Source organism: Panulirus ornatus, chromosome 58 (assembly GCF_036320965.1).
Source record: "Panulirus ornatus isolate Po-2019 chromosome 58, ASM3632096v1, whole genome shotgun sequence".
Classification (NCBI taxonomy): Eukaryota; Metazoa; Arthropoda; class Malacostraca; order Decapoda; family Palinuridae; genus Panulirus; species Panulirus ornatus.
The window spans coordinates 12,936,132-12,957,236 of NC_092281.1; the positions used below are offsets into that span (position 1 = coordinate 12,936,132).

General features: G+C 40.5%; 1 protein-coding gene across 1 annotated transcript; it reads left to right on the forward strand.

Annotated features, from left to right (window-relative positions):
- The first annotated feature begins 1,040 nt into the window (after window positions 1–1,040).
- LOC139766529 (amidophosphoribosyltransferase-like) lies at window positions 1,041–20,343 on the forward strand. The gene is made up of 10 exons (XM_071695303.1): window positions 1,041–1,787; window positions 4,303–4,424; window positions 5,514–5,662; window positions 8,345–8,597; window positions 10,381–10,469; window positions 10,893–11,097; window positions 12,550–12,677; window positions 13,968–14,189; window positions 17,497–17,617; window positions 19,416–20,343. The coding sequence occupies exons 1-10, from the start codon at window positions 1,516–1,518 to the stop codon at window positions 19,553–19,555; spliced, it is 1,701 nt and encodes a 566-aa protein (XP_071551404.1). The 5' UTR covers window positions 1,041–1,515; the 3' UTR covers window positions 19,556–20,343.
- The last annotated feature ends 762 nt before the right edge of the window (window positions 20,344–21,105 follow it).

Consider the following 21,105-nt stretch of genomic DNA (forward strand, 5'->3'; position numbering starts at 1 on the left):
GGTGACAGTATCCAACCACAGTAGATTTTCTGTCAGAAAGTTGCCATAAATGTAGTGTCCACATTTACTTCCACCCAGTCACTGTAACACAGGAACATTGTATGGTTAAGACATTGTATCATCAACTACAAGTGTTGGTGGGAATGTATGATCTGTTTCATCTTCAGTGGGGTTGGAACGTCACTGAAAGAATAAAGAATTGAGTTCGAAAAATTAAGTACATTAAAAATCTTTAACGCGGTTTCATCTCATCAGCGAATAAAGATATTTTCCCTTCATACTTTTGAGGTAAAGGTTATCTATATGATTTTGTCATATGTAGTAAAATTAAACTAAAAGAATCCTTGTGTTGCAATTAGTGGCGGGTGTTTGCATGCAGCTTCCACGTTGTCGTAAATATAATTGGTTTCCTTCTCTGTTCGTAAAACAGTTTCTTAAGATTTTTTTCTTTGTTTCTGTGTTGGTACGTGAATTATAGTTGGTTCTATGTTAATGTATTTCTATTTCATAACGTTCTTGTGAAGAGGACAATGTTTGATGTGTCTATGTAAGAAGCGTCACATAATATCATAACAATTAACATAGAATAATGAAATGTACACCTTTGAGATAACCGCAGTGAAATAGAATTAATAGATTTACTGAAAAGGATGAAATACGTAGAATGATTCTAACACTCGTGACGAGAGATGTACAACTCATGTTACAACTATAACTTGAAAACCCTGCACTGATATTAATATAGCTCAAGTACTTAGTTTTGAGAAAATATGTTATATAACTGCTAGTTCAAGTGTATGTTTCTTTGAAACACGCTATGTACTCTGGGCCCATCTTACAAAATACCACCATATGGGTAAAGAATTGAATAAACTATATACCAAGTGATCCCTCGCCATTTACTAGCTTCCTGCATGGAGAAGGCAGGATAAACTGTACCAAGTGCTCCCCAGACATTGATTCCCTTCCTACATGGGATAGACACCTTGGTACGATAATTGTGCTAAATGGCCGACGATGATGTGCGGCCCAGGAGAGGAGCGGGTAGGCATGGCCGTACCGCCTGGCTGGCCAGTTAATTCGCCTCGAAAGAGGTGGTAGTGAGGTCGTCCAAGAAGACCTCCCTGCCTTACCTAATATAGTGTGCTGACTGAGGTCGTTCTTGACACCCGGGAAGATCGATTTATATAAATGTGTTGAACTAGTGCATCGTAGGACAAGTGTTTCGGTATTATGAATGGATACATGTAGTCTGAAACCTGTTGATGTAGATGAATGTGAACAGTTGGAAGTGTGGAATTTATCTCGTGTCTTGAATTTAGTGTTTCATCCTGTGAACGAAGTTGTGGTTGGAAGATCGACGTGAAGATCATTCATGGAAACTACGATGAAAATGGAAGACTCGCATCATGTCGGTAGATTTGCAGTGGAGTCCTAGTAGGCCGTGTGGGACGTCGAACAGAAATTTGATTACTCAAATAGTATTTCTTGCATGACCAGATTTGGTCGTCAGCCATGGCGACCTTGGACAACCCGGCCAGTATCCAAGACGACCCTACACAGACCTGGACATCAAGTACCTCCTCAGAGGACGCTAGTGCCTCAGAATACAACAGCTCTGGGTCAAGACCTAGTATGACCTGGGGAAACCTGGACCTGGAGGATGCTGAAGAGGATCTACGGGAGGCTTGCGGAGTGTTTGGGTGTGTTCTTGCGAAGGACTCCTCCCCGAGCACCGTCAGTGTTGCTCATGTTATCTACTTAGGTCTGGTGGCCCTTCAACACAGGTAATGTCATCCCTCAGGACCTGGTGACCCTTCAACACAGGTAATGTCACTCCTCAGGGTCTGGTGGCCCTCCTACACGGGTAATGTCTCTCATTAGGGTCCGGTGGCCCTTCAACATAGGGACTATCACTCCCCAGGGTCTGATGGTCCCCCAAAACAGGTACTCTCACACCCAGGTCTGGTGGTCCTCCAACACAGGGACAGACACTCCCCGGGCTCTAATGGTCCTCCATTACAGATGCTGTCATTCCCCCAGGGTCTGTTGGCCCTCCAGCACAGGTACTGACACTCCCCAGGGATTGTTGCCCTTCAAATACAGGGACTGACACCTCTCAGGGTCTAGTGGCGCTCCAATACAGATACTGTTATTGCCCAGGGTTTAGCGGCCCTCCAACACGGATACTGTCACTCCCCAGAGTTTAGTGGCCATCCAACACAGGTTTTGTCGCTCTTTGGGGTTTGATAGGCCACCAACACAGTTGCTGTCACTCCCTAAGGTCTGGCGGCCCTCCAACATAAGTACTGTCACTTCCCAGGGTCTGAAAGCCCACTAACACAGGTGGTGTAACTCCCAAACTTCTGATGACCCTCCAACACAGGTACTTTCTACAAGGTCTAGTGGCCCACCAACACAGGTTCTATCACACCCCTGGGGTCTGGTGGCCCACCAGCATAGGTACTATCACACCCCTGGGTCTGGTGGCCCACCACGCAGGTACTGTCACACCCCGAGGCCTGGTGGCCCACTAACACAGGTACTGTCACACCCCGGGGTCTGGTGGCCCACTAACACAGGTACTGTCACACCCCGGGGTCTGGTGGCCCACTAACACAGGTACTGTCACACATCAGGGTCTAGTGGCCTACCATCACAGGTACTGTCACACCCCATGGTTTAGTTGTCGACCAACACAGGCACTGTCACACCCCAGGGTCTGATGGCACACCAATGCAGGTGCTGACTCCCCACGGTTTGATGACCCTCCAACACAGGTACTGTGACTCTTCCCGGGGTCTGGTGGTCCTCCAGTCCAACACAGGTGCTATCATTCCCTAGGGTGTAGTCCTCCACCACAGGCACTGACACTCTTCACGTTCTGGTCGTCCTCAAACATAGGTGCTATCACTCTGTAGGGTCTGTTTGTCCTTCAACACAGGTATTATCACTCCCCAGGGTTTGGTGGAACTCCAACACGGGAACCGACACTCAGGGTCTGTTGGCCCTCCAGCATAGGTACTGACACTCCTGAGGTTCTTGTGGCCCTCCAACATAGGTTCTGTCACTCACCAGGATCTGGTGGCCTTCCAATACAGGTATTGTTACTCTCAAGGAATTGATGGCCTTCAGATACAGGATTGACACTCCCCAGAGTTTAGTGGCACTCTAACACATTGCTTTCACTCCTTATGGTCTGGTAGTCCTCCAATACAGATGCTGTCACTCTTCAGCGTTTGATGACTCTCCAACACAGGTGCTCTCACTTCTCAAGGTGTGATGGTCTCCCAGCACAAGTACTGACACACTCCATGTTTTGATGACCCTCCATCACAGACACTCACTCTCCTGGGTCTGGTACTCCTCCAACACAGGTACTGACACTCCCAAGGATATGGTGACTGCAACACAGGTACTGTCACTCCCTTATGTCTGGTGGCCTTCCACTTCAGGAAGTGATTCTCCCCTCAGTATGATAGCCCTCCAACACGGTACTGTCACTCTTCAGGGTTTGGTGGCCCTCCAGTGCAGGAACTGATTCTCCCAAGGGTATGATTGCCCTCCAACACAGGTGCTGTTACACTGCAGGGTTTGGTGGCCCTACAACACAGGTATTGTCACTCTCCAGGGTTTGGTGGCCCAACAACACAAGTACTGACACTCCCCAGGATTTGATGATAATGATATGATAATTATGCAACACAGATACTGTCATTTCTCAGGGTCTGGTGGCTCTGCAAGACAGGTAATGCCACTTGCCAAGGTCTGTTGGCCTTCCAATGCAGGAACTGTCACTTCAGGTTATGTTGGCCCTACAACACAAGAACTAGCACTCTCTAGGGTCTGGTGTCCTTCCAACTCAGGTACTGACACTCCCCTGGGCTTGGTGGACCTCCAACACATACACTGACACTGGGTCTCGAGGCCTTCCAACACAAATACTGATGCTCCTCATTCTCTGGTGGCCCTCCAACACTGATACTGTCACTTCTAAGTATGTGGTATTCCTCTAACATAGTTAATGACACACTCCTCGGGGTCTGTTGGGTTCACAGAGCCCAGATCTCTGTCTCACAGCTTTTATGAGTTTCCATTCATTGGGCTGACTGGCAGGGGTCCTTGGTATCAGTCAAAGAGATGATGCAGCAGTAAGTAAGGGAAGAACTGGTTCATTGTTCCTCAGTAGTAATGCCCAAAAGAATATTAATCAAAGTTGATATTTTACTTAGAAAGCAGATGTGTTCATATGTTTATTTACATAAATTTGTAAAGTCTGCTGAGTTGATGCTGTTGTTTCAGAGGTCAGGAGAGTGCTGGCATTGTTACCAGTCAAGGCTGTGGCACTACACAGTTCCATTACCATAAGGGTGATGGACTTGTGGCTTCCATCTTTAATGACGAAAAACTGAACAAACTTACTGGTAAGTAATCTGAAGGCATGTTGGATGAGTGCATTTTTTGTTAGAAGTGTTAGTTCAGTATTTTGGGGTGTAGTTTGGTAGTGGGAGTTGTGGATGGATTTTGTGGTGGCATGGTTGGGTTGTGTTGAGACTGGGTAGGAAGTAAGGATGATTAAGTGTGATGGGGTTTGATCAGGGAGTGTAGGGTTGTTTTAGGTGGTGGGGACATTGTAAGCATCTGTGATGGTTTGAAAAGGGTGTGCTTGGGTAAGATAGTGTCAGGGTATGGATGGGTAGAGAAGGGTATGCTTGCGTAAGATAATGTAAGGTTATGGATAGATAAAGAAGGTGATGGTTGTATAGTGTAAAAGTATGGCTGAGAAGTTAGGGGTATGGCTTATGCAGGAATGTGGCTAAGTATTAGTGGTCTGGTTTGGGCATTTATGATGGCTGAGTATTGTTTGAACTTTCAAAACAAAGCAAGTATTTATGAAAATTTAGGTAAAATGCAGTTTGTAATTTGGTTAAAGTTACAGAATAAAACTGAAGGACTTAAAGAGTTCCGATCACCAATGACAACAGTAAATAATATGGTAATTTTGTTTTCTTGTGATCAAAGGAAGCCTCCCCCCATTTAGTCAGACTCTTTTCTCAAAGCATTTTTAGAATGTGGATATTCTGCTGATGTTTATTTCCTGAAATGGCATGTCAGAAAAAAGTCTTTACTCTTATAAAACCTTGCCTTTAAAGCTTATTGTGAGATACAGTAAAGTATTATGTGCAAGTTGATATAACTGGGGAGCTTTCTGTTAGATGTATTGTCTCACATTTGCTTTCTCTTTTTTAAAACCTCATTCCCTATTAAGAGAAGTATCCTTGAAAAGCACTTCTTGTCTGCTGTTGACTTCATAGTAGTTTAAATAGTAGATTGTATTTGTACGATTTATCACATGCAGTTTGCAGTTAACTTGTTTTATATATTGTTGATAACTTTTGTTGTTGTTAAGTAACATATCAGTAACTCTTTTTATTTGTCATTATAGCATGTACAACATAATTTCTTATGTCTTCGGTTGGATAATCTACAACTTTCTGAATTACTTACTGCAGGTAATGTGGGTGTTGGACACTCCCGTTACTCAACTGCAGGAGGTCGTGACCCCAGCAACACCCAGCCCTTCATGGTACATACACGCCATGGGCCATTGGCTACTGCTCACAATGGGGAACTCATCAATGCTGTTGCCCTGCGCAAAACTGTATGTTCTTGGTGACACATTAGCACAGGGGTCTGCAACCTTCATGAACCAGTCAGTCACTTTACTAAGAAGCAATTAGTGATTGGATGCAACTGCCACAAGCATTAATCATAAAGCATGTCAAAACCCACATCAGAGGATTAAAACATGAAATGATCTGTCAGAAGTGCAGAACTGTGTTGTGCATTCAGATGTACAAAAAAAAAAATGAGCTAGCACAATTTTAGGTTGTAGGCAAGGTGTAATAAATAAGGGTCAAGAAAAGTCAGGACCCATTCATGATGATGTAATGCATTTCTTTGACAGTCATTCACCCTTCTTGTATCCTCACCTCCCCTTTGCTATTGTTCATTTCTTGTTTATTAAAAATGCAATTAATTAAAGCAAACTTGGTCATCTTATGCCTGCCATCTGCACTTCACATATTTTGCATGTCATTGTCCTGGTCTTATATTTATAATTCCTGGCCACATGCAATATGAAAATGAGAGTTGCTGACCCCTGCATTAGCATGATAAGTGTTATTCTGTTCCATAGTATTTTCTATATATGTTTGTTGTGTAATTATATATTTTTTACCTACTTTATTTGCACAGTGTGGGGAGAAAGCTCTGCACTCATAGGGCCGTATCTCTTGAACTTTTGAAGTCATCATGCAGCCTTTAAAACCTTTGTAAACAAAAAGCATTTATTGTCTCATTGGTTAGTTTATTCCAACCATTCACTGCCCAAACCAGTATGTCTTAATATCTTTTCTGACTAGCATTTTACCCAGCTTTTTCTTACAGCCTCTGAGTAATGAGGTGCTGCATAGTTTACTATCAGTATCTTCAGGTGATTTAGAAACTTGAAGGCTGTTATCAGGTCTCCCTTTCTCTTTTATCTATAGTGGACAGCTTTGTAATATTCAGTCACTCATTATAGCTCCATTTGTTTGATTCATGTACCATCTTAGTTATTCTTTTCTGTACCCTTTCAATCAAATCTTTTAGCCTCTTTTGCTGTGGTGACCAGACTTGCAAGGTATAATCCAGTTCGTTCCAATATATATGTAGTGAATGATTTACCGAACATGTCCTTTTCCATATACTTAATGCAATTCTTATATTTACCAGCAGACAGTTTGCCTCTTTCACAATTATCCCTATGTGTAGCCATGGCACATTGTTGATGCTCTTAGTCTCTTTCAAATGCAGATTCATGTAATTAATTTCCTGATTGGTAATAATCACACTGAGGCCTTCTTTTGCTTTGTCTCATCTTCGTTACTCTGTACTTACTTAGGATGAATCTATTAATCCATTTATCTGACCAGTTTATGGACTTTGTCCAGATCACCCTGTAGACTGATGCAATCATCAGAATTCTGCATTTCTCTCATGACCATAGCAGTCTGTAAGCTTGTTGATATATCCAAACAATTTTACCTGAGCATGCCCGCAAGTCAAACCCATGTAATTGAGAACAGCAGGTGGGCAGTGTACCACTGGACATTCCTTTGTTCTTGGTAGCCTGGGTTCCACTCTTGGGCATGTACTGGCAAATTTGTTTAGGTTGATTTACATGGGAACAATTTCATATTCTGATATATGTCAAGATATGTTCGAGTCCTTCAGCAAGTCGTTTACATGTATCAGGAATAGCAGTGGGCCCAACACTGAACATAGCTGCATGCCATTTGTAACCCCAGCCCACTTTGAGGATGCACCTCTTACTTATGTTCTTTGCTCCCTTCCAATAGGATAGTCTTCAGTCCAGTGAATAAGCCCACCCTTTTATTTCTACCTGCAAATCTTACTTTTTCATCTGCTTTCAATGAGGCTGTTTGGTAGTCCAAAAACAAAGTCTAACACTTAATCTCCTGGTATTTCTTTACACAAGTCTTTATGAGCTTTCATGTCCAAAAACATAGTCTAACACATAATCCCTCCTGGTATTTCTTTACTCGAGTCTCTTTCACAAGCTTTCTCACTGTAACCACTCTCTTCTCCATAACATTTTCTCTTTTCTGAAAATCTTTATAAATTTTCACCCACACTTCTTCCATGTAATGATGTATGAGTGATCACCATAGCTGAATCCTGTACGTTGTATGTTCCTGCCTGCAGTTGAAGGAGCTAATGTTTCACTTACTCAATAGAGGTATATAAATTCCTTATATCACCTCTATCTCTAAATAGCCTGCAGAAACCTAAGGTATTGAGAGATCACTATAACAGGAGGATGTCACTCGTGCTCCCATCTAGGTCCTTTCTTACCAATCCATAGTATATATAGACAGATTTTGTTGGGTTTGGGTGACGATGACAAGCAGCTGTCATGTTTGAACTAGCTTGGTGAAGAAATGTAATTTTGAATAGAAATATGAGGAAGACTCAGTCTCAGTGGACAGTGGGGAGGGGAGAGAGAGAGATAGAGAGTAAGAGTGGAGGATGAAGGGCTGGTTATGTACTGGTTTTAAATGGTTTCATGCTATTTAATTACCTTAGTGTCTTGCCAAGATTCAAGTGTCTGTAACATACTGTATTTCAGTAGCTGTGGTTGTTTGATGGCTCTGAACACTTTTTGGTATATCAAGTTTTGCCAATTTTTGTCCATCTGTGGGAAACACCTTTAATTATTTTATTTTTACCTTGACTTTGTACCAGAATCGTTAAAATAAAAAAATTACTTTTTTGGCAGGTTTTGGATCGAGGTATTGGTCTATCCACACAGTCAGACTCTGAGCTAATAACACAGATGTTGTCACAACTACCCCCTAGAGGTGAGAAAGCTGGCCCTGATTGGGGTGCTCGTATCCGGCATCTCATGGAAGCTACTCCTACTGCTTACTCTCTGGTATTGCTGCATGAGGACAAGTTGTTTGGTGTGAGGGATCCATTTGGTAACCGACCTCTGTGTATAGGTCGACTCATGCCTGTAGGGGATTTTAATGGTAAGAATACAGAGGTTATTTGGGTCACAAAATTCAATATTTCATTTCTAGTGATCCTGGTTGACACAGTGATTGCAGTAAGAGACATCAGTTTGCAAAGTAAATTTAAATGGTACAACTCTCATCAACTATGATGTAATTATACACATATTGTTAGGCGAGGCATATCACAGCACAATATAGAAAGGCATGGATTTGCATTATATTTAGATGTTCAAAGATAAGGTGTATGCAAGTATGATATGACCAGAATCTGAGTAGGTAAGGATTTGAAGAATATTTTATGATTCAAATTCCACATGAAGTTGAACAAGATGTGAAATGTTACATGGTGAAAAGAGAAGATCAGAGATATTAGAAAATTATTTGATCATTTAAGAGTTTAGAGGGAAAATCTGAATGCTTCAGAAGAAGAAATGATAGTGTTCGAGAATTAATTATTTGTTCATCCTCTTTCTGCCAGTGGATGGTACAGTTGAATAAATGAAGAAAAAAGCAAAGAGAAGTGAAACGTAAGGGAGAAGAATAAGCTACTCTAGCAGAAGGTTAATAGGTGCCAGAGTAAGGAGTCCATTCTGTGGGATTCCAGCAGTGTTCAGGAAGCCTGCCTCTTCCACTTCTTGAAAATGTTGTGTGACGCTTTTTGGGGGAAGGCACAAATGAATGAGAAATAAGGGTTCATTGTGTAAGCTCCATTTTGGGCATGAGGGGTCTTATGATATACTGAATCAGTGTTTGTAGCACTAGAGAGATGAAAGCTGTCTAGAATGCAGACATGGAAGGGTAATTTATACATGTGTGGGAGTATGGTGTTAGATGAATGTAAGTCTGTTGGTGTGGTATTTAAGACTGGGTTTGGAAGGTGATTGTTTAGTGCTTGTTAAGTAATTTTAGTATATGTACTTTTTCGCTGTCATATATCATGGGAGAGGAGGAATCTTTAAGTATAAGCTGCTGAAGTGTGAAGCAAGGGTAAATTTTTTGTTTCAGCTTATGCAATAAATTTTTGAACAAAGGAAAGTATTGTAACATTTTATTGTATTTAGGTTAAAGGTAGAGAACTGGTTGCAAGAATTAGACAAGAATAATTCATCAGGAATTAGTTGAGAAATGGATGGTGTCTCTAGAATGCAGACATGGAAGGATAATTTGATTACATCTTGCAGCTGATCATCAGAAAGATCTATTTTCAAAAGAAAATGGTGCGTAAGTTAGATTTCTGCACTTAGTTAGATTGGGCTTTTATGAATCTGGTTGATAGAAGGGCATTTGGCCTTTGCCCATGGCAAAGAGAACCACCTGAAAGTTCATGTATTATGGTAGTATCTGCTTGAAAGGTGCTTTCCACCGCCATTTTTAACTACATAAGTCTTGAACTCGATGGAACATTTACCCAAATGTTGGGATGGTGTGTGAGAAGGGCATGTAAAAAAAATGTTCCTTAGAGATTCCTAATCTAAGAGTGTGATTGGTTATCCCTAGAAGTGAAAAAGTATATTGTAAGCCCCTGTGCATTAAGTGTGGAACAATTGTGGCATTGTCCTTTAGTGGAACAGACTGCCGAATGAATGATAGCCCTATCTAGAATTGATGTATCTTCAGATGTTCTGTAGTTCCACAAGGGATTTCCCAACCATAGATTCCAGTCATAGATGTTAGATCTTTGACATGAGATGGATTCCCCCAAGCCTGTAACAGATGACTGTGATAGATCTTAGTGACACAAATGTGCCAGATTCCCTAAGCCTATGATGGATGACTGTGATTGATTTTTATCACACAGATGAGATGGATTCCCCCAGGCCTTTAGGTTGGGTCATCAGTTCAGAGTCTTGTGCCTTTGAATCTGTTGGTGCGACACTCCTGAGAGAGGTTAGTGCATTTATTTTTGTTATGTTCCTTTGCAATAAAGATGTACCAAAGAAAAGTTTACCATTCATAAGTTTTTCAGGAAAGAATACTGGGAGATTAAAGCACATGGTAGGTTTCTGTTTTGTTCTGATATTTTTCCACAGGAATGCTTCAGTTTACTGAAACATTGTAACATGTTATAAAGCAAACACTTCTCATCAGACTTTGAAACAGTTTAAAGACCTAGTGGAAATCATTCTTATGAATATAGTCTATCTACAGCTCGGATGTTATGATTTTCAAAATGTATTGCCTTTATGTTCTCTTCTTTCCCAGGTTCCTAGGCACTTCATTTTAATCCCTGATGTTGTCTTCGTTTTGAAATTAGACATATACATTTATGGCATTGTGTATGTATAACTTTTCTGGGTTTTATCTCCATAGGTTTACCCAGGGGAGATTGTAGAGCTGAGTCCAGAGGGTGTTCGATCATTAGATATTGTGCCCCGCCCAAAGATTGTCAAGCCAATCAGTGTTGCGCACGAGGATCCAGACCACACAGACCATGTTGACATCCTCCAAGCCCCACCTCCTGCGTTTTGTATATTTGAGTACGTTTACTTTGCTCGAGCTGATTCCATATTTGAAGGTATGTATGGTGTATTCTCGTGTATTAACTCCATTTTTCATTTCTTTTATATCTTTAGTGAAATTTCTTGAGATTTTCATTCATTTGCAGATGACATGGCTTTGATGGCACAATCCAGAGAGAAATTTCAAAAGATTGAGAGTGTGTGAAGGGAGAAAGTTGAGAGTAAATGTGGACAGAAGTAAAGTAATGAGGTGCAGTGAGGGGATAAGATGATGATTTGAGTTAATTGGGGAACATGGAGTGCTTTAGGTGCCTATGAGTGGATGTGGCAGCAGATGAAACCATGGGGGGTGGACTTCCATAAGTGTATCTTACTTTTTTCTTTTTGCTTTCTTAGCCAGTCTTATTAACTTTGCTACTATCTGATTCTCTTATCATACCCATCAACCTAACTTATCTAGCATGCCTCACTTACAGAGTCTTAGTGAGAAGTGCAAGGTACCAGGGGCATAACAGTGTGAAACATTGAGACTGTTTCCTCCTTGAGCTGTACAGTATACAATAAACTTACCCAGTATTAATGATGATTTATATGTTATTACAATTAATCTGACCCTTTTAATACCTCGAAAAAAAATGTATAGATGCTTATTTAACTGACTGTTTCAGTTATTTTTATATTTATAGTTATCCAGGACCAGTTTGTATGAAAAAGTTGTGGTATTACCCATCATTTGGTGGCATTACTTCCTGTAGTAGGGGAGAGTAGATGCCTTTGGAGTAAGAAGTTCTTAGACAAGACTCTACTTCCTGTGATACAGCCTTACCAAAGGTGACTTTTCACTTCTGGTGTAACCTCAAGAAGGCGTAGTCTGGTAACATCTTATTGACTTATGCTATTAACCCACAGATTAATCATGTCAGGTTCATCACTTAACTGAAACAGTAACATAAGTTTATAATAACAAAATTCTGTCTGGAGAAGCACACAAATGTTTCAACGGACAAAACTCCCTTAATTTTTGCGATCTACTTTATTATGTTATCAATAGGATTATATTTATTTAAAAATGGTCACTGGACTTATAATAAACTTACCTCTGTACAGCATCTGCATTCAATTTTATGAGAATTGGACTAATATTAGTGATTTTATTCAACATCCAAGTAACTTGAAAAGTGCCAAGCTTTCTAAGATACAATGCATTTGTAGATGTCATTTGTTTTGAGTTTTTCATCATTATTTTAGTGAGTTCATGATTCCCCTCCTTGACCTAATCCTCATTACTCTGTCCTTTTTATAGTTTTTAGTAGTTTCACACATTTCCAACTTTAAGAATAGTAAACAAAATGCTACTGTTAATTGGTCATCTACAGCAGGTTCATTACAGTGACATGATTCTGTGTGGGGCTTTATTCCTTTCAAGCAAAATATGATAGAATAAGTATGGTTGCACATCTCAAATTTTCCTCATTAGAGAAATCTCTATCAGGGTTGTCATACTTCAGGTCAACAAGTGTATAGTGTTCGGCAGCGATGTGGGAGGCAGTTAGCTCTAGAGGCACCTGTGGAAGCTGATATAATTTCCACCGTGCCCGAGTCAGCTACACCAGCAGCTATGGGATTCTCCTTGCAGGTATTTCACGAAATTTATATGTCCTTATATTTTGGAAAGATATGATGAGCAGTCTTAGCATCTTACCTTTGCACTAAGACACTTGGGGAGAGCTCTTCTCTGAGTTTCCCTACCACAGGTACTGCTTCACTGCTTGAGGTGCCATGCATTGTACTGAATGCATGTAGGAGGTTATTTGGCTGGGATGAGTCCTGTATCCTATCAACCAAATTTTCTTTTTGCCCCCAGTCATAGTTTGATTGCTTCTGCTCTGATGTCAGTTACATCAGTGATGGAGTACACTGGGCCTTGAAACTCTTCCCATCTGAAACCTACTGTGTTTGTATTTTTCCTTGGAATCACTGCAAAGTTCTTCATAGAGTCAAGAGCACCTTCATAAAATGAAAGTGTGCTGATTTGACTGCTTTCTCTACTAATGAATCTTTTTGGACCTCAGCCAAAAAATCTCCATTAAATGAGGGAGTTGGTAAGTTGGAGTGCTTTGGATGCAACTCTGTTTAGTAATTATGTAGGTCTAGAATTTCTCCAAATGTGAGTGTGGACAGATCAACCTTTTGTATAATCAGAGCAACTGCTCAGGAGAGAATTTCCTCCATGTGAACGGGACTCCCAGTCTCTTAGAGATAGACATAGCTATTTGCAAATTATGGGATTTTCAATACAGGATATACATTAGACTGATATCAGGTATGTTTATTATAAGCATTGTGTGGTGGATTACATATGTCAAAAAAGATATGAAAGTTATGACAGGGTGTTAGGGACAGAAAGAGTAGGGCAGAAATTAGGTTTCAGAGGCATTTAAGTTAACCAGATTGTGTGCCTTATTATTTTCCATTCCTAAATCTAACTTTTTCTTTACCTACAAGGATTTCATTAATTATTTTAATATAGTCAAGCTCAATTTTGCCATAAAATACATCTTGCTAAGTGCTCCAAGAAAGCTTACCCTTCTTTAACATATATAATCATTTAATGCCATTTACATTTATGCTTCAGAGCAATATAATGATTGCCTTTTTCCAATCATCAGACATGTTGAGATATATTAACATATTAACCTGAACTTATCAGGTCAGACTAGGGTCTACATATTATATTTTAGAGAGGTTGCTGTTGGTTTAGTCACTTTAGGATGTCTTACTCTACACTCATGGACAAAAGCCCTCTTCAGAGCTTAGCTGTAATTGAAAGAGAAGAAAGCTATAACAATGAGTAAAGAAAAGAACTGAAGCTATTAATCTTCAGCTTTTTCAAGATATTTTCTAATGATTTCTTTATTTGTGACAGTCTGGCATCCCATATGTTGAAGTTTTATGTAAGAATCGGTATGTTGGACGAAGCTTCATACAACCTGACACTCGCTCAAGGCAGCTTGCTGTTGCTAAGAAATTTGGTGCTTTGACTGAAAATCTTGTTGGCCGAAGAGTTGTACTAGTGGATGACTCCATAGTGAGGGGTACCACTGTGGGTCCTATCATAAGACTTCTCCGACATGCTGGAGCTCGGGAGGTATGTATAACGTGGTATTACCTGCTTAGAATAACCTATTTGTGCTGTCTGGTGAGGTAGCTTTTCACTCATAGGACCCTGTCTCTTGAACTTTCTCTTTTATCTTACAACTTTTTAAACTTTTTTATGTTGCCCACATTCACTTTTTTTTTTTTTTATATATATAGCTGAGACAGCATGGGCAACTGAGGTGCTAATCAAGGCCATCCCATTAGTGCTATTTGTATACCCTGGCCTGAGCCAGGTACCCACATCCATTTTATTGACCAACCCCTAGAGGTGGATGAACAGTCGGATTGACCATGGACTGACTGCCACAACCAGGATTTGAACCTATGTGCTCAACTATGGGTGGCCCATGTGTCATGGTCAGCAATGCTAACCGCTACACCATGGACGTCCATTTGCTACTTTAAGACTAGAAAAGCAATTCTTTACTTCTTTCTGAACAAAATCCTGATTACTTTCATTTTATGGCCTCTGGTTGTTCTTTGTATGCATCTTTTAAAGAACTGTTCACTGTCTTTGTCATCATGCTGGTTTAAAAACTTAAAGGTCGTGATTTATTCAGGCCTCACTCTTTTCTCTTCCATAATGGACAAATTTAAGTTATCTTTCCTTGTAACTCAGCCCTAAATTCTGGTACCATCTTTGTTGCCCTCCTCTGGACCCTCTCTATTGGTTCTCTGTGCTTCTTTAAGTGTAAGGACCAAACTTGAGCAGCATATTTTAGTTTTGGCCTACTGTAGGATGTAAACAGCATGCAATTCAATTTCATTATTATGCAGCAGAGTTTATCTCCTCTACTCCTCTCCTTAAATTAAGAGACAGGATAGGGGAGATGTCAACTTCCAGGTTCTTTCACAAACAACCCATGAGTTTGTCATTCTCTTATCTTCCTCTTAACCTCCTGCCCCTTCCTATTGTGCACTCTCCCTATCACTCTCACCCCTTCCCAGGTAACAACCATACAACTTGCTATTTTCTTTCACTGACAACTTTATTTCCTCATCCCACAGCTCACTACCCTTTGAAAAAGCCCACATCCCACCTTCCATAATTCTTCAACACAGTTTAAAACTGCTTACCTAAATGCCTTTAGTTCTTTTTCCATTCCCTTACTTTTATTTTCTTTCATCTTTTGCCATTTTTCACCTATTCATGTATCTCTTCGCATGAGCCCTTTTTTCAAGGATCGTAGTGTTTCCCAGGAAACCTTTTCCTGGGGCTTTTTCAGTCCAAGGCTGTGCCACACTCAGTAGCAGGGAAAGGATGGACTTCTTTGAAGAGAGAAGTTCTTCAACGAGACTGTACTGTGTTTTGTCAACTTACAATGATAAAGCCTCATCATAGGTGCCTTTTATCGTGTGGCATAACCTTGAGTAGTAGGTAGACTCCGGTAACACCATATATATTTACTGGTGTTACCAAACTTTGCCTGCTTTAGATTACATGATTGAAATGTCACTTTTGGCAAGATTGTTTCAGCATCAGTTGATAAACAAAGTACAGTCTCATCAAAGAACTTATCCCATCATAAGTCCATTGTGCCCTGCTACTGAATAGAATGCAGCCTTGGGATGCTACAGGAGCCATTGGAAATGGGGTCTTAAGTAACACCAGGACCCCTTCAGACATGGATCCTGGGAATATTGTGGATAGGAGGCTTTGGTTTTGGTGCATTACACATGACAGCTAGAGCATGGGTCTGAGCAAACAAGGCCTTTTCTTTATCCCTGTTCTTGGCACTACCTCATGAATGTGGGAAATTGAAAATATGTGAAAGAAATATGTATCCTGGGGGATATAGGAGAAATAATTCTATCCACATATTCCTTACACATTATAATGGGTAACTAAGAGGAGTGGGAGCAGGGGCTGGAAACTCTCCCTTTCTTGTGTTTCAGTTTTTAAAAGATGGAACAGAAGAAGGAGCCAAGCAAGGAATGCTCATGCTCCTCGAAGCGTCAGCCTGGAGTTTCTGAATGGGTGTGGTGGCAACCAATATAAGACAGGAGAGCTAGGTATTTTGTTTGAGGAAAGGAAACTGGATTTTCTAGTTCTGGGTGAAATTAAGCTCAAGAATAATGAGGAAGAACAGTTTGGAATTATCTTAGGGGTAAAGTCAGGGGTTGGTGTAAGGGTAAAAGCTAAGGAAGGAGTACCACTACTGCTAAAACAGGACTTGTGGGAATGTTTGAGAGTGAAAGGAAGTAAGCTTCCAACTGATGTGGGTGAAAATGAAAGAGGAGTTTGAGAAGAGATGGGTGATTATTAGTGCATATGCATTTGCCCATGAGAAGGATGATGAAGAGAGGTCATTGTTTTGGGAACAGCTGAGTGATTCAGCAGTTTTGATGCATGAGATTATGGGTAAGGTGAATGGAAATGGTGAACAGCTTGTGGACTCGGTGTGCTGAAAATCGACTGGTGATTGGGAATATCTGGTTTAAAAGGGATATACAAACTCATGTGAGTAGGAAAGATTGGTATTGGATTATATACTGCTTGATAGGTGTGTGCAAGAGAGATTCTTGGATGTGAATATGCTGAGAGGGGCAGCTGGTGGTTACCATTACCTGGTGAAGGCATGGGTGAAGATTTGTAAAGGTTTTTAGAAAAGAGGAAATGATATGAGCGAGATAGGTGAGCTTGGAAAAGAGACCTGTGTGAAGAACTACTAGGGGAGATTGGGTGTAGAATGGCAAAAGTTGAGAGTAAACAGAGCTCTGGGGATGGGTGAGAAATAGGAGGTATTTAGGGAAGCATTTGTTTGTGTAATCTCAATTAGGCGAAGTCTGTTAACACCAATAAATATATGTGCTGCTACTAAAGTCTGCTTCTCAAGATTATGCCATGAGCAAAGATAGACTTTTGTCCTTATGGAACACGTCTTGACTATTTCTGTAATGCAGTTGTAGTTCCCAAGTTTTCTTCACATAGTACAGCATAAAATAGTCACAAATTTATTAGTTTCTTCTTTCCTTGCTGGTTACTGTAATCATTTTTCATATCTTTTCAGGTTTATTCTTATACATTCAAAGCTTACTTCACAAATATCCTCATGACACTCATTTCAGTGTGAATGTGCAGAATGTAATCATTTCATTTGTGAGGAATTCTTTCTAGATACATGAAAGCACCTCTGGTTTAATCCCTTTGAATGTGGTATGCCAAAAATTATCAAAGAGCACAATATTTAGAGAATTATGAATGAGTTATCTTCCTTAAAGTTTATTCATTGATTGATGTGATATGTTTGATATGACAATCACAAACTGCTATACTGATATAGTGCATTTTTCAGGTCCACATTCGTATTGCATCACCTCCTATTCACCATCCATGTTACATGGGCATCAATATTCCAACTCGAGGAGAGCTTATTGCCAACAAGAAGCCACCACACGAACTTGCAAGCTTCATTGGTAAGGAAAGGATACTTATCTGGATACTTGTCATGTTCTGTTGATGAAGGTGTTGGAGGGTTGTGCAAAGGATATGTATAAAGAATGAGCCAATAAGTCATTGATATGATGAAGTTCTGGGGAAGCGGTGGAGAAATGGAGGAGGACTTTAAAGGACATTCATTAACTTGATCATTTGTTTTTCCTGTACAGTACCATTATATAAAGACAAGGGGGACAAAGTTGAGTGTTTGAATGACAGGGGTAAAGTTTTTAAATGTACCAGATAAGTTGTATGGAAGAATGATGATTGAGAAGGTGATGGCATGCACAGAATATCAGATTGGGGAGGAACAATATGGTTTCAGGAGGATGTGTGGCATAAGTGTTTGCTTTGAAGGATGTGTTTGAGAAATACTTAAAGAAACAAAGATTTGTATTTGGCATGTATGGGTCTGGAGATAGCACGTGGTAGGGTTGCTAAAGATGCTTTGTGGAAGGTGTTATGAACATATGTATAGGAGGAAAGCTATTAGCAGCAGTGAGGAACTTTTATCATGAGAGTAAGGTATGTATACGAGCTTGTAGAGAGGAGAGTGAGTGGTTCCAGGTGAAAGTAGGTCTGTGGCAGATGTATGAGGTCACCATGGCTTTCTAAAGAGTGAGTGGTTCCAGGTGAAAGTAGGTCTGTGGCAGATGTATGAGGTCACCATGGCTTTCTAAGTTAATTATGGTTGGGGTAGTGGGGAAGATATATGAAAGGTACTGAAGAGAAAGGCAGATTTGAGGTCTGTTGAGGTGTAAGGGAGCCCAGGAGGTGTCAGTTGTTCTTTGCTGATGACACAGGGATAGTAGCAGATTCAAGATAGAAACTGCAGGAGTTAGTGTCTGAGTTTGGGAGAATGTCTGAAAGGAGTAAACGTGAAAAAAAGCAAGGTTATTAGGTGTAGCAGTAAAAAGATGCATGTAATTTGGAATTGAGTTTGGATGGAGAGACCTTGGAGGAAGTGGAATGTTTTAGATGCTTAGAGAGGATGTGGCAACAAACGGAACCATGGAAGTTGAAGTGAGCCATAGGGTGTGTGAGGAAGCAAAGGTTTTGGGTGAATTGATGAATATGTGGAGAGAAATGTCACTGTTATTAAAGACAAAGAAAGGGATATTTGATGCTGTAGTTGGTGTTAGTCGAGGTCAGTGCTGTATGGGCTTTAAATGCAAAAGAATGGGACAGGGTGGCTGTGTTGGAAATTAAATGCTCAAGGATGATACATGGTTTAAGTAGTGATGATTGTGTCAGGAATTACAGTGTCTATGAAAGGGTCTTGGAGCGACCTGTGGTAGTGAGCAGAGCGTGATCGAGAGAGCTGAACATGCAGTAGGGTAAGATTTGTGCAAGGTATAGAAAGAATTGGAGCAATGTGGTATATAGGGCACATGAGGTACTTTATGCATCACAGCTAGAAAGTGGATGTTTGAAAATGAGGCCATCCTTCATCTGTTTGTGGTGCTAACTAACTTGCTAATGCAGGAATAGGCAAACTTAAGAAAAAATTACCGTAATGGCATATATGGCCATATCTTAATAAAGCAGTATAAGCAGCCAGTATATAATCAAATTCGAGAAGTAGCCAGTACCTAACATAATGGTATAAGTAGGCATTTAGTAACATAATGTAATATGTAGCCAAGGGAAGGAGTGTCAGAGATATAGATAGGTGGAGCTGTATACTGCATTTCACACTATTCAGAAGTGGAAACCTTGCCATATAACTTCTCTGATACTTGGTTAATTACTTATTTTAGTAACTTTTCTTCTCAGGAGCAAACAGCCTGGCATACTTGAGTATTGATGGCCTTGTGAAGGCAGTGAAGGAAGGCATCATGAGTAAGAACTGTACACCATCTGGTCACTGCACTGCTTGCCTTGATGGAAAGTATCCTGTACATCTCGAATGGTAGCAAGACTCATGTTTAATGAGCAAATGCATTTTTTTTCTGTATCATCATGATAGCATGGCCCTTGTTCTGTTGACAACTGTCTGTCACTTTTGCATTAAATCTTTTATAGACAGCTTAGATCTCATGTACTTAGGCTACAGTTGCATGTTTTGGATGGATGCAAAAATTCCATATATTTAAGCATATCACTTAACAGTTTACTCTCTTGTCAAACATTGAGTCAGTATCAGGTATGCTTTATCCAACACTTAGGGCAGGGTGGCATCTGTGGAGGCTTTCCCTAGCATTAGGTGTAATTACCATCTCCACACCTTCACATTTCCAAATATCTTAGGGCAGGTACATCTGTGGTGGCTTTACTAAGTATTTGGTGTACTTACCATACCTATACTTTGTTGCATTATCTTATGGCGGGCTGGTATCTGTGAAGGCTTTGCCTGGCATTTGCCTTGCTGACCATCTCCACACTTTCACATATTCAGATATAAGAGCAACTTTGAAATGTCAGCTAAATATATCAACATACTAGTTTTTGAAGTGCAACAGTCACCATGATGGATTGAGGTGATGTACTCGGTAAGAAGAGCAAAGGTAAAGAAGGGAATAAAGTAGAAGGGCACCACTTTAAAAAGAAGTGAAAAATATTAGTAGTTGGTGGGAAATGAAAAGTAGTATTCTGAAGGATACTTTGGTGTATAAGAATGTGTAGAAGACTAGTAAGTGATACTTTGGTGTGATGATAGTCAGTTAAATTATATATCTAAGTTAGTAAAGGTATCTTTCTTCCTCTTGGGTGTTTTATGATTCAAAGCATTAATTTTGTCCAGGAGGCATGCTGGAGGTCACACTTTTTGGCAGTTTGAAAAATTAAACAGCAGACTACCATATCAACTCGAGTAATGGTATTATATGTCGTGATTGTTATAGCTCTACCATCTGACTCATGCTCTCTCATGGCAACCCGTAGAGTAGGGCATGTGTAGAGCATCAGACTGGGAAGAAACAGTGTGGTCTCAGAAGTGGTAGAGGATGTGTAGATTTGTTGGTTGCTATAAAGAATGTGTGGGAAATACATAAACAGATGGGTTTGCATTTGGCATTTATGGATCTGGAGAAAGCTTGCAATAGGGTTGATAGAGATGCCTTATGGAAGGTTTTAAAACTACACAGTGAGGGAGGAAAGCTGCCAGAAGCAGTGACAAGTTTTTATCAAGGATGTAAGGTAGGTGTGTGAGTAAGAAGAAAGGAGAGTGAATGGTTCCAAGTGAAGATGGGTTTGTGACATGGTGTGTAATGTCCCCATGGTTGTTCAATTTGTTTGTGAATGGGATGGTGAGGGATGTAAATGCAAGTCTTGCAGATAGGGGTGAATATGCAGCCTGTAGGGGATGAGAGGGCCTGGGTAGTGAGTCGGTTGTTGTTTGCTGATGATACAGCAAAACTGCGTTAGTTGGAGGAGACTGAGCTTGAAAGTGTGTGTGAAAGGAGGAAGTTAAGGGTAATTGTGAATAAAAGAAAGGTTAGTAGGTTTTTCAGGGTTGAGGGACAGG